Source organism: Ranitomeya imitator, chromosome 1 (genome assembly GCF_032444005.1).
Source record: "Ranitomeya imitator isolate aRanImi1 chromosome 1, aRanImi1.pri, whole genome shotgun sequence".
NCBI classification, from domain to species: domain Eukaryota; kingdom Metazoa; phylum Chordata; class Amphibia; order Anura; family Dendrobatidae; genus Ranitomeya; species Ranitomeya imitator.
The window spans coordinates 346,249,202-346,261,510 of NC_091282.1; the positions used below are offsets into that span (position 1 = coordinate 346,249,202).

General features: G+C 47.0%; 1 protein-coding gene across 5 annotated transcripts in view; it reads right to left on the reverse strand.

The window, feature by feature from the left end:
• THOC5 (THO complex subunit 5) overlaps positions 1-12,309 on the reverse strand; it is a 99,671-nt gene that overhangs the window by 26,607 nt on the left and 60,755 nt on the right. For all 5 annotated transcript variants that reach the window (XM_069760030.1, XM_069760049.1, XM_069760040.1 and 2 more), the window contains 4 exons: positions 8,928-9,029; positions 8,339-8,435; positions 8,109-8,223; positions 7,923-8,026 (listed from right to left, as the gene is read on the reverse strand). In XM_069760030.1, coding sequence (XP_069616131.1) covers positions 7,923-8,026; positions 8,109-8,223; positions 8,339-8,435; positions 8,928-9,029 — 418 coding nt within the window. The remainder of the gene's footprint in view (positions 1-7,922; positions 8,027-8,108; positions 8,224-8,338; positions 8,436-8,927; positions 9,030-12,309) is intronic.

The window sequence follows — 12,309 nt, forward strand, 5'->3', positions numbered from 1 at the left end:
CCCCTGCGTCATCCAATGACCCTGAACAGTCAGTTGACGAAACACCGCACCCCAGCCGAGCAGGCTGGCGTCCGTCGTCACCACCTGCCAGTGAACTGGAAGGAAGGACCTGCCCTGGGAGATGAGAGGTGAAGTCAGCTACCAGTTGAGGGACCGTTTGACCCGAGGAGAAAGCCAAATCGGGCGATCCAGGGAGAAGACAGACCTGTCCCACTATGATAGAATAGCCTGCTGAAGAGGTCTTGAGTGAAATTGGGCGAAGGGAATCGCTTCCAATGTTGCAACCATCCTCTCTAGAACCTTCATGGCCAATCGGGAGGGAAGAAGAGGACCCTGGAGCAGGCCAACCTCCCGGCGAAGGATGGATCTCTTGTCTTCTACACTCGTCAAACCATATTCTTCCTTCCCGAAGAGCATGCCCAGAAAAACAAGGCGCTGAGAGGGAACAAGACAGGTTTTCTTCCTGTTGATAAGCCACCCGAAACGGGCTAGAGTGTCGAGGACGATGAACAGACTTTCTTGAGCCTGACAAAAAGGACGGAGCCTTGATGAGGAGGTCGTCGAGGTACGGAAAAAGGCCCCTGACCCTCAAGATGGCTTTCAGCGCTGCCTTGATCTTCGTGAAAACCCTGGGAGCAGTCGCGAGACCGAACGGCACAGCGACAAACTGAAAATGCTCCTTAAGTACTGCAAAAATGCAGGAATTGGTGATGTCCGGGGAATATCAGGACATCGAGGTAGGCGTCCTGGATGTCTATGGAGCACAGAAACTCCTGAACCTCTATGGAAGCAGTTACTGAACGAAGGGATTCCATCCTGAAGTGTCTTGAGACGAACCCTCTTGTTCAGCAATTTGAGATCCAGAATGGGACGAACCTTGCCGTCTTTTCTCGGTACGATAAAAAGATTCAAATAGAACCCTGTGAACTGTTCCTTTTCTGGGATGGGAACGATTGCTTCTCTCCTCAAATCTGGGGTAATGGCTGCAAAAAACCCCGGAACTAGAGCGGGGGTCTCTTGGGAGGTCAGGATTCAAAGAAACGATCCCGAGGCCATGAAACAAACTATTTTGTATCCCGAGGATACAACTTCCCTGACCCATGCGTCCTCTACTGAGGAGATCCAGACATCTCTAAAGAAGAGGAGACGACCGCCCAGTCTGGGAAGTGGGCTGGGGTCTTGTTTTGAGTCATGCTGAGGTGGACCTTCCAGACCTAGACCTGGGAGGATCTACCTTGGGAGTAGAGAGGGCGCAAGGAAGGAGTGGGTCTAAAGGATACCTTCTCTTGACGTGCCTGTGGCCACTGCTGTTGAGAAAAGGAATCTGACGCCGCGAAACAACAAAAGGGCCGAAAGCACCAAAATTGCTGCCTAGGAGGAGGGCTAGGAGGAGGTTTGGACTGGGGAAGAAGGTAACGTGTGCCCCCGGTGGCGTCCTTAATGATTTGGTCTAGCTTAGAATCAAAGAGACGTAAACCGTGAAAAGGCAGGCTGGTAAGGGACTTTTTTGAAGACAAATCCGCCTGCCAGGCCATGAGCCAAACGGTCCGACGGATGGCCACAGCATTGCTGGATGTATGAGCCACACAAGACGCGGCATCCAGGGAAGCGGAGACCAGGTATTCACCCGCATGGGAAATCTGGTTGGCAAGCTCTGTCAGCTGTCCAGATGGGGCCCCGTCCATGATGCCCCGACGGCGTTGTTTGGCCCATTCGGAAATGGATTTTGAAACTCAAGTGGAAGTAAAGGCCGGGCAAAGAGTAGACACAGCCGCTTCGAAGGCTGATTTCGCAAAGGATTCAATGCGGAAGGACCGTGTTGGTGGACAGCCTGGAAACTGGAGGATCCACCGAAGGAGAAGCAGTCCAATTAGCGGTGAGCTCCAGAGGAAAATGATACAAAACGCCAAGGCGCTTTTCTCTCTGAAAGCGTCTGGTCGGATTCTCTCTTTCTCTGGTCAGGATCTCCTTGAATTCAGGGTGAGGAGCGAAAAACTTGGAAGGTGGTTTCGACCGTCTAAACGAAGCCGCCTGATCTGCGGGTTCCGTAGAGGAGTCTTTGATGCCATGCCACAGGTCTGATTTATCGCTCCAATGAGGTTCTGAACCATATCCCTCATGCTAGAAATTTGGTTCGAGTCCAGCTCCGAAATATCCTCCGAAGGCGCATCTAAGAACGCCTCGCCTGACTCAGGGGAGGAGGAGGACTGGGGGAGGCCGACCGCAGAGAAGGGCCGTGGGGCGAGATGGAACGAGAAGAGGAGTCAGACCGGCGTTCCTGTCTGGATCTTTTGCGACCTATATTGGAAGTTTCAGACGGAGCTTCCTGCGACCCGCTGGCTATTGTGGAAGTCTACAGGGGCAGCCGATCGATTACGGACACAAGGGTCTGGGACACCCGTGTAAGATCCGCTATCGATTGTGACAGAGAGGAGGCCCAGCCTGGGGTTGGGACTTCGATCTCAGGCGGAGCAGCAGGGGGGACCTGGGCAATGGGCATAATGGGGTTGCTGCAGTCCTGACAGAGGGGAGAGGACTATAAACATTAGGATGAATGACCTTGGGGAGATCAAAACATCCAACACCGCAGAGACACCATCACGTGTTTCTCAACGCAGTGATCCAGAACACTGCCCCCATCCCTTATGGGAAATATGCAAATGCATGTAGAAAAGCCGCAGAGACACCATCACGTGTTTCTCAACGCAAGCAATAAATAGCCAGGTCTTTCACCGGGAAGGAACAACCACGGGAAGGGCAGAATCCATAAAGGAAAACCACCTATGCCAAAACATGGTATCCATCCACAGACCGCTGTTTCGGGGTATTTGTCCCTCATCAGTGTGGAGTAGGAAAATGGCTATTAGGAGCAGTGCCTAGTAAAAGGACTACAAACATAAACAGCTGTCTGTGGATGGATACCATGTTTTGGCATAGGTGGTTTTGATCTCCCCGAGGTCATTCATCCTTATGTTTCGCATGAGGCGATCATATTGTATACTGTTTTGAACATTTTGTTTCCATTTTTTGTAATTTGCATATCATACATGTCTATCCATCCTGTGATTTCCATAATTCCATAACTTTTCCTTCTTGGCGTTGCATTTTCAATGTTGAGTGTGAGATATGATACTTGTACATATACACACAAAAATTACCGTATTTTTCCGACCATAAGACGCACTTTATTTCCTCCAAATTTATGAGGAAAGTGTGGGTGCGTCTTATGGTACGGATGTAACATGTGGGGAGGGGGCAGCAGCGATCCCACTTGAGGGGCAGAAAAATGTCCACACTGCCTGGCTGCAGGAATCCAGCCCTGGGGAAACCATATAGTCCCGATGATAAAAGTGCAGTGAATATTCGTTAGCCGCTTCCCCGCCCACCTGTCAGTGCCAAGCAGTGAGCCAGGAGCAGCAAATGAATAGTCCTTCACTTAAGGAGGGGGCAGCAGCAGGGGGCCAGGGGAGACAAAATCGCTGCATACCTGCCTGGGCTGTGCTGGATGCAGAGGCTTAAGGACCTGTGTGATGTCATGAAGTGGGCGGGCTGGTGCCTCACATGGCAGCACAGGGCCCTCCCTCTTCTTGATGTCATCACAAGTCCTTCAGACACCGCACTAGAATCTGCAAGCTTCCTCTTATGGCCTGTGCTGTGGAGAGGCAACAAGAGGGAAGGCATAGTGCAGTCATGGGATGCTCCAGCTCTTTACCTCACCACAGCGTGGCTGGCTGGCACAATTAAAAGTTTAGTCCTTACAACACACAATAAAGCACTCTGCCACTCCTGTGGTAAACTATAACTCCCAGCATGCCATATGATCTGCAGGACATGCTGGGAGTTATAGTTCTCCCATGAGATCGTAAAGCAGCACTCCAGTGTTATTTTAGTGCTGGAGTGGTGCTTCCACTATAAGCCCTGTGCCCCCATTCTTAGACTCGCCCTCTAGCGTCTTCGTATAGTAGCTGCAGCTTCCAACATAACGTACTATTATACATAACACATAATAGTATGTTATTTATGTTATTAAATATTTTACCGCATTTTTTTGCTTCAAATATTTTTTTCCCTATTTTCCACCTCTAAAACCTGGGTGCGTCTTATAGTCCAGTGCGTCTTATAGTCCGAAAAATACGGAATGTGCTTCTATAGCACCAACATATTTCAACGCACATTTTAGAGGGGACTTGTACAGACAATTAAGAAAAAAACAAAAAAAAAAAAAAAAACACATTACTAACAACTACCAAAAGGAGTGAGGTCCTTGATCGCAAGCTTACAATCTGAGGAAATAGGGGAGACACGAAAGGTAAATGATAGACTGTGTTTATATTGTATGATCCAGCCATCAATATAATAAATAGGGTATTCACAAGGCTCCATGAACAGGTCACACACACACATAGTTAGGGATATTTAGCTTTTGGGTGATATGTCAGGATGAACCTAAAATGCACTAACTAGTGATGAGCGAACGTGTTATCCGAAAATGCTCGTTTGCTAACAGAGTGCCTTCAGCGTGCTCAAAAAATATGCTCGAGTCCCCACGGCTGTTAGGCAATCCCTCCATGTGTTGCAGCTGTCGAACAAACAGGCAATCCCTGCAGCTGTGGGAACTCGAACATGTTTTTCAAACCCACCGAAGACACTGTTAGTATAAGAGTATGCCCAGGAAACGCATCATCTGAACACGTTCGCTCATCACCAACTCTAACCTTTTCAGGTGAACTTAATGTGACCATCTAAACTTTAGGATGCACACGTCCAACTGTTTAACCCCTTAACCCCTGGAGCTTTTTTCGCTCCCCTCCTTCTCAGAGCCATAACTTTTTTATTTTTCCGTCAATATGGCAATGTGAGGGCTTATTTTTTGCGGTACGAGTTGTACTTTTGAAAGATACCACTGGTTTTACCATGCCGTGTAACAGAAAACGGGGAAAAAAATTCCAAGTGCGACGAAATAACAAAAAATGCAATCCCACACTTGTTTTTTGTTTGGCTTTTTTGCTAGGTTCACTAAATGCTAAAACTGACCTGCCATTGTGATTCTCCAGGTCATTATGAGTTCATAGACACCAAACATGTCTAGGTTCTCTTTTATCTAAGTGGTAAAAAAAATAAAATAATAAAAAAAAAAATTGTGCAATCTTCCGATACCCGTAGCGTCCCCATTTTTCATCATCTGGGGTTGGGTGAGGGCTTACTTTTTGCTCGCCAAGCTGACGTTTTTAATGATACCTCTTTTACACAGTTATGTTCTTTTGATCGCTATTGCATTTTAATGCAATGTTGCAGCGACCACAAAAAAGTAATTTTGGAGTTTTGATTTTATTTCTTGCTACGCCGTTTAGCGATCAGGTTAACCTTTTTTTTTATTGATAGATCAGGCAATTCTGAACGTGGCGATACCAAAGATGTGTAGGTTTGATTTTTTTTTATTGTTTTATTTTGATTGCGGCGAAAGGGGGCTGATTTGAACTTTTATATTTTTTTATTTTTGTTATATTTTTAAACACTTTAAAATTTTGCCATGCTTCAATAGCCTCCATGGGAGGCTAGAAGCATCCACTACTCGATTGCCTCTGCTGCATAGAGGTGATGCACAGATCACCTCTATGCAGAATTACAGGCTTGCTATGAACGCCGACCTCAGGGTGGCGCTCATAGCAATCTGGCATCAACAACCATAGAGGTCTCAAGGAGATGGCAACGCACCGATGACCCCCGATCATGTGACGGGGGTCAGCGGTGGGCGTACTTCCGCCCGCGAGGCTAGCAGTGCTTGTCAGAGTTTGACAGCGGCATTAAACTAATGGGCGCGGGTGGATCGCGATTCCGCTCAGCCCATTGCGGGTACATGTCAGCTGTTGAAAGGGATTAACGTTTCAGTACTTTTTGCACAAGTACCTGTTCTCTAACAAGGAGCTTAATGGCAAAATTTGGAACAGGTGATTGATCCATTAATCGGCGAATACATTTTGGGATTCAATTAGAATTGGTAAACAGTTCTCATCATGTTCATATTTTGACATCATGAAACCAAGACAAAACCGAACAATTGATCAATAGGACCTCACCATTGTGAGGCTTCAAGCAAGATGTTCTCAGACAAAAATGGCCACTGAGCTTAGAGTGTCATCAGCAGGCAGTAACAGTGATACAGAGAGACTGTAAAAGTCAAAGAAAGGCAGAGAAATGTACGTCCTTTGGCCACACACCAATGACCATTTCATGGTGAACAATGGCCTCCAGAACTGAATGATGAGTGTCACACAACTCCAGGAACATTTAAGGGAGATGAGAAGTACAAAAACAGTTTACATGCTAGACGGGATCTGCAAGGGTACCTGACCACACCACCAGGCACAGACATCATGCATGGGACAAGTAGCATCTACGCTGGACGAGGGATCAGTGTGGCCTCAGTGCTATTCACGGATGATAGTCGATTCATACTGAGCAGAAATGATGGCTGCCAACAATGTTGGAGACGTCATGGAGAGCGCTATGCATCAGCCAGTTGTCACCAGATGAGTCTTTGGTGGTGTTACAGTGTGGGCAGGTGTGTAGTCAATACAGATCAGCCCTACAATGTGTAAATAGTATTGTGATAAGCCCCTACTACTTGAATAACATCATTAATCCAGGCATTGTGCCTATGCATGAAACGATAGAGGCCTAATGTCATGTTAATGGACGACAATGCTCCAGCTCATCAAGGTCGCATCATTAGGGAATGGCTGCTTGAGACTGATGTACCCCAAATGGAGTGGCCTGCGCATTGTCCAGACCTGAATTGCATAGAAAACCTATGGGATCATCTGAGTCACCGTGTAGAGCAGGTGTCCCCAACCTGTAGCTTGGGAGCCACATGTGGCTCGCGGTCCCATGAATTGTGGCTCTCGACTGTCTGCTAGCTTGGTGCATTAGCTCCATATCTAGCAAACTGGTATGAAGAAAACATCTCAAAATGGTGACTTTTGTGAGTAGCCCTGCACAGTAGTGCAGATCTGGATGCCCATTTACTGGTCTTAGGGGTTTAGAGATGTTTTAGTTATGGTACGCTGGACGTTTGTACTACCTGTTAGAGGAGGTTATCAAAGCTCGATGTGACAGGGTGTTGGGAGTCATTGATGGGAAAATACTGAATGGGGGTATTGTGGGAACCCCTGGATCTCAGTTTACTGCTTTGGAGTGATTTCGGTGCAGAAGCTTTGGTTATCATTATACCTGTAATGGGGGCTTTGGTTGACACCACTTTGAAGGGGGTGGGAGCTGGATGTGGCTCGCGACCCTCTGACAGTGCTGAATGTGGCTCATAACCGTCTCTAAGCTGAATGTGGCTCTCAAGGTCAGAAAGGTTGGGGACTACTGGTGTAGAGGCTCATAACCCTGCAGCTCAGAACCTCAATGACCTGAGGGACGCCCTTTAAGAAGAGTGGGTTGCCATGCCTCACAAGACAAAAACTGGACTTGTGAACACCATGAGACGTCATTGTCAAGCTGTAATTCATATTCAAGGCCACATGACAAGACATAGACATTTTTTGTTGGGATATACCCACCACTGTACCCATCACCATTGCATGCTTCTACTTAAATGCCCTACTTTCATGATAAAATATCATACACACAGCTTTCAGTGAAGGTGGATCGAATTTCCATACAACTGAAGGAGCATTCTGACCACCTGTCTGCTGACAAAAATGCACGTTAGAGCCCCATTCTTGAGACAGATGCAGGTACAATTGGGGGATCCACATCTACAAATACCCTAAATAAGGTGCATAAAGGTTTTAGCTTTATTTTCTTAGCAGGACATGTGCGATTTTGCAGAAGTTTGAACCCATCTACAATCTACATACAATATTGTAGATTTTTTATAAGTTATAACTTTTTATAAGTTATAAACTTCAACTCACCACAAAATCCTCATATGGGATCATGCCCCATCTGGTCAGACGGGATACAACTTTTGCAGGAAAGAGATTCTGGCATTCTCCAGAAATTGGAATAATGCCATGTTCTGTAAAATAAAATCACCATGTCACAAACCAAAAGTACAACACCTGGGGGGAGCGGAGACGGAAAACACCTCAATCGCTTACCTAAGGAAGCAAACTGTTTGTGCAGAGATAGACGAGACATCAGACGCGACCTCAATAACTTAATGGTCTTCTCCATGTGACTGGCGCTCAGCGTGTTGTCTGCAATGACTGACTGCTGTGGGAGAGGCAGATCAAAGGATTAAAGGTTTACGAATGCTGATGGGTAAAAAAAAAAAAATTATATATATATATATATATAGTCCATTTCCTTACAGGTGATGCAGTCTTACCTGTGGTTGATCTGTTGGAAAATGCAGTCCTCCCATTGTTTGTACCCACAGATAAGGGTGACCAAGCTCTGTTATATAGTCACTCAGATCCAGGATCCTGTAATGACAGTGTGAATTATGTTTGTAATACAAGATTTAACCAGACAGGTATTTGGACAATAACAGAAATAAAATGAACATATAACCTGCTATAAGTAAAAAGTAATTGTGCATATATATGTATTATTTCCTTTACTTACTTATAGCAGTGTATACGTTCATTTTATTTATATCTCAGGTTTTTGCCTGTTTAATGGCTAGTGTGAACATGCCCCTACACATTGCATGCATACCAACATATATTCCAGTTCATTTATTCGGTTTTGCTGCAGTCAGGTAATTAGTAATTGGGATATTGTTTAAACAAGAGAGAACCAAGTATTGTGAACCCTGCTGTCTAAGGATCAGACAGATTACAGGGAAGCAGAAGTCTAACATACTGTAACGAACATGTACTGAATCTCATGTACAAAATGTAAAAAAAATTAGGAGGAGCTGCTGATGGCTCCCATTAATTAGCACCATCCTTCAGTAATTCAGTTTGACTCACCCCACTTTATCGAACTGATACTGGTTAGCCGGGTTTGGAGTTTTCTTCCCATCATCTCCAGGGTAGAGGCAGCTAAGAACTGTATCAGGGTAAAGTAGCTCACTAGTAAAGCAAAATATAAAAAACAATTATATGAGAGATTAAAGGGAATCCATCAGGTTTTTTTTATGTAATCTGTGTGCAGCATGATGTAGGGGCTGAGAGCATGATTCCATAGATTTATCACTTACTATAGTGTTTTGGTTTCAATAAAATCAGGAGATTATCACTACAAGACAAGCTGCCTTCTGGTCCAACTACGCCCCACCAGTTATTAGCAGCTTTCTGTCAATATAAAGCAGTGCTGTGGAGTCAGTAAGCCAAACATCCGATTCCTCCATTTCCCTAACTCAGACTCCACAGCACTGGTCACTTAATGTATATAAAGTGCAGCACAGATTCATCTCACCTAAAAGCAGAGATCCTTAGATCCGGAACAGAACATACATTTATAGGACATTTCATTACTTTCCCAAATTCTTATGAAAAAAAAAAAAAAAAAAAATGTACAGCACATCCTACACTGAACTACTGTACATAATTTATTCTAAATATTTTAGGAGTCAATTTTATACCAACACCACCAATATGGACAGTGACTCAGACTCCACAGCCCTGATTCATCAAAGCAATTTTACCACAATTCTGTCAAATTGCTTTGAAAAGTCGCAAAAAGAGTATTTTGGGTACGCACTGAAAAGTCTCTCTCTCCAAGCCTCCATTGGGGTCCATGGGTGTATGCTGATGATACTAGGAGGCTGACACTAGGTAAAAAATAGTTGGCTCCTCCTCAGAAGGGTACGACCACCAACTGGCAGGAAACTCATCAGTTAGTGAGAAAGCAGTAGGAGACGCAACATGCATAGAAAGGTAGGGTGCTGTGTCCCCAATGAGGGCTCAGAGAAAGACTTTACGGTGTGTACCTAAAATACTCTTTTCTCTATCGCTTCATTGGGGGGGGAGGGGGGGGGGGACACAGGAGACCATGGGACATCCAAAAGCAGGGAGGGAAAAACAACAACCAGGAAACAAAAATGAAGGCATACTTCTTTCAGGTCAGGAGGCAAGCAATTGCGGCCTGGACAACCCTTCTGACCAGGATGGCATCTGCAGAGGCATGTGTGTGAGCGCTGTAAAATTTGACAAATGTGTGAACCGAGGAGCGGTTAGCCACCTTGGAAACCTGCAGAATGACGACATGGTGGAACATGGCCCAAGAATCCCCCATTGCACCAATGTGGAATGAGCCGCAAGCCCAGGGGGAAGCTCCCCCCCCCTTCCCAATATGCTTCCAAAATTGCAGACAGGATCCATGAGCGAAAATAGCTTTAGAGGCTGAAAGACCTGTCAGGCACAGTTGTGCATGATTAAGAGAGAATCCGAGAGACAAAAAGAGGCTGTTTGGAAATGTAGATGTGAACTGCTCTCATGAGGTCCAATTTGTTCAGAGATCATTCCAAAGAACGAGAGGGAGAAGGACAAAAAAAGATGGAAGACCACCTTTTTAAGAAAGGAGGGTACTGAACGTATGACTACTTTGTCCTAAATGAGAATGAGGAAGTGAGAACAACAAGAAAGTGCTGCCAGTTCAGAAACCCGGCTACTGGACATGATGACTACCAGAAGTGAAAGCATCCAAGAGGCAGACAGATCAGCCAAAGAGCCCTGAAGAACATGCAGGATCAGGTTGAGGTCCCAGGGGTCCTCTAGGGCAGGGGTCCCCAACTCCAGTCCTCAAGGCCCACCAACATGTCATGTTTTCAGGATTTCCTTAGTCTTGCCCAGGTAATAATTGCATCACCTGTGCAATGCAAAGGAAATCCTGAAAACATGACCTGTTGGTGGGCCTTGAGGACTGGAGTTGGGGACCCCTGCTCTAGGGGATGGTATGAAGGGTCGGAATGGGCCACACCCTGGAGAAGGTACTGATCTTAGGGCGAGAGGCCAAGTTCTTCTGAAGCAGGATGCACAGAGAATAGAGCTAAGGCAAACACCGGCCTCAAGGTCCGACTGCAAAATGTACAAGAGGGTCAGAAGGGGAAGAAGTCAGAGGCGATGCGATTGGATTCCTACCAACAGAAAAAGGCCTTCCAGATAGTGATTTTTCACGTAGGGAAAAAAAAAAAAAAAAAAAAATTATAACGCCTCTCCTATACTTGGCAATGTTAAATACATACAGCACACGGATGGCATCCGTGTGCTGTGCATATGTTACATGGACCCATAGACTTGTTTCTCTATCGCCTTTCATTGGGGGACACAGGAACCATGGGTGTATGCTGCTGCCACTAGGAGGCTGACACTATGCAAATAAAAAAGTTAGCTCCTCCTCTGCAGTGTACACCCTACCGACAGGAAGTAGGATATTCAGTTTAGCTTAGTGTCAGTAGGAGGTGGACACGGGTCTTTCATTAGACCCTTATCTACCTCAATGTGCGTTGTTTCCTTTCAGGTTTTTCCGGAGGGATACAGGGTGAACAGTCACACCTGTAGTCCCACAAGCGGACTATGAGTACGGCGTGTACTGCCACCCCGTATCCTCATAGATCCCACAGCAGGACCAAGATCCTGGCACACAAGCGTGCTCAGAAGTCCGGTCCTGGCTCCGTCCCCCACCCACTCGCCCACCAGAGCCTGTCGGTCGGAGGAGACGAGGACGTCCATCAGCTCCGTGGACGTCTCATTCCTTCCAGGTTAGTACCGGCGGGGGATGTTTAGGTGAGTATTTTCCCGCCCCACCCTGTGGCTTCCCTGGATCCCAGAAAAAAAAAAAAAAATAAAAAAAAAAAAGGGGGTTCCTATTTAGGGGGTTTTCTGATGCGAATCGCATCTCTTTTCAGCCGCGCCACTTCCGTGGATGCGGCCTCCCTGTCCCCTGTTCCGGCGCGGCTGCCTTTATGGACTACCGCGCCGCTTCTTGTCCAGGCACGCTATCTGCGTGGCCTTGCTCGGGGGGGGGGGGGGGGGGGGGGACATTTCCGCCTCGGGTCCTGCAGGCTTCCCAGCCCCAGCTTCAGAGCGGCGGCTTCGGCCCTCAGTGGCTCCCCTGCTCCGGCCGCTGTTTGCGGCCGTTCATTTCTTTTCTGCGTGGTGGCTTTGCCAGCCGTCGCATCGCTCTGGCCGCTATATGCGGCCGTTCTTTTCAGCGCGGCGGCTTCCTAGCCGCCACATCGCTTCGGCCCTCTCTGGCTTCCCTGCTCCGGCCGCTGTATGCGGCCGTTCATTTCTTTTCAGCGCGGCGGCTTTGCCGGCCGCCGCATCGCTTCGGGCCCCCAGCAGCTGCGTCCCTCTGGCCGCTTACAGTGCCGCTCATCCTCCCTCAGCACGGCGGCTTGCCAGACCG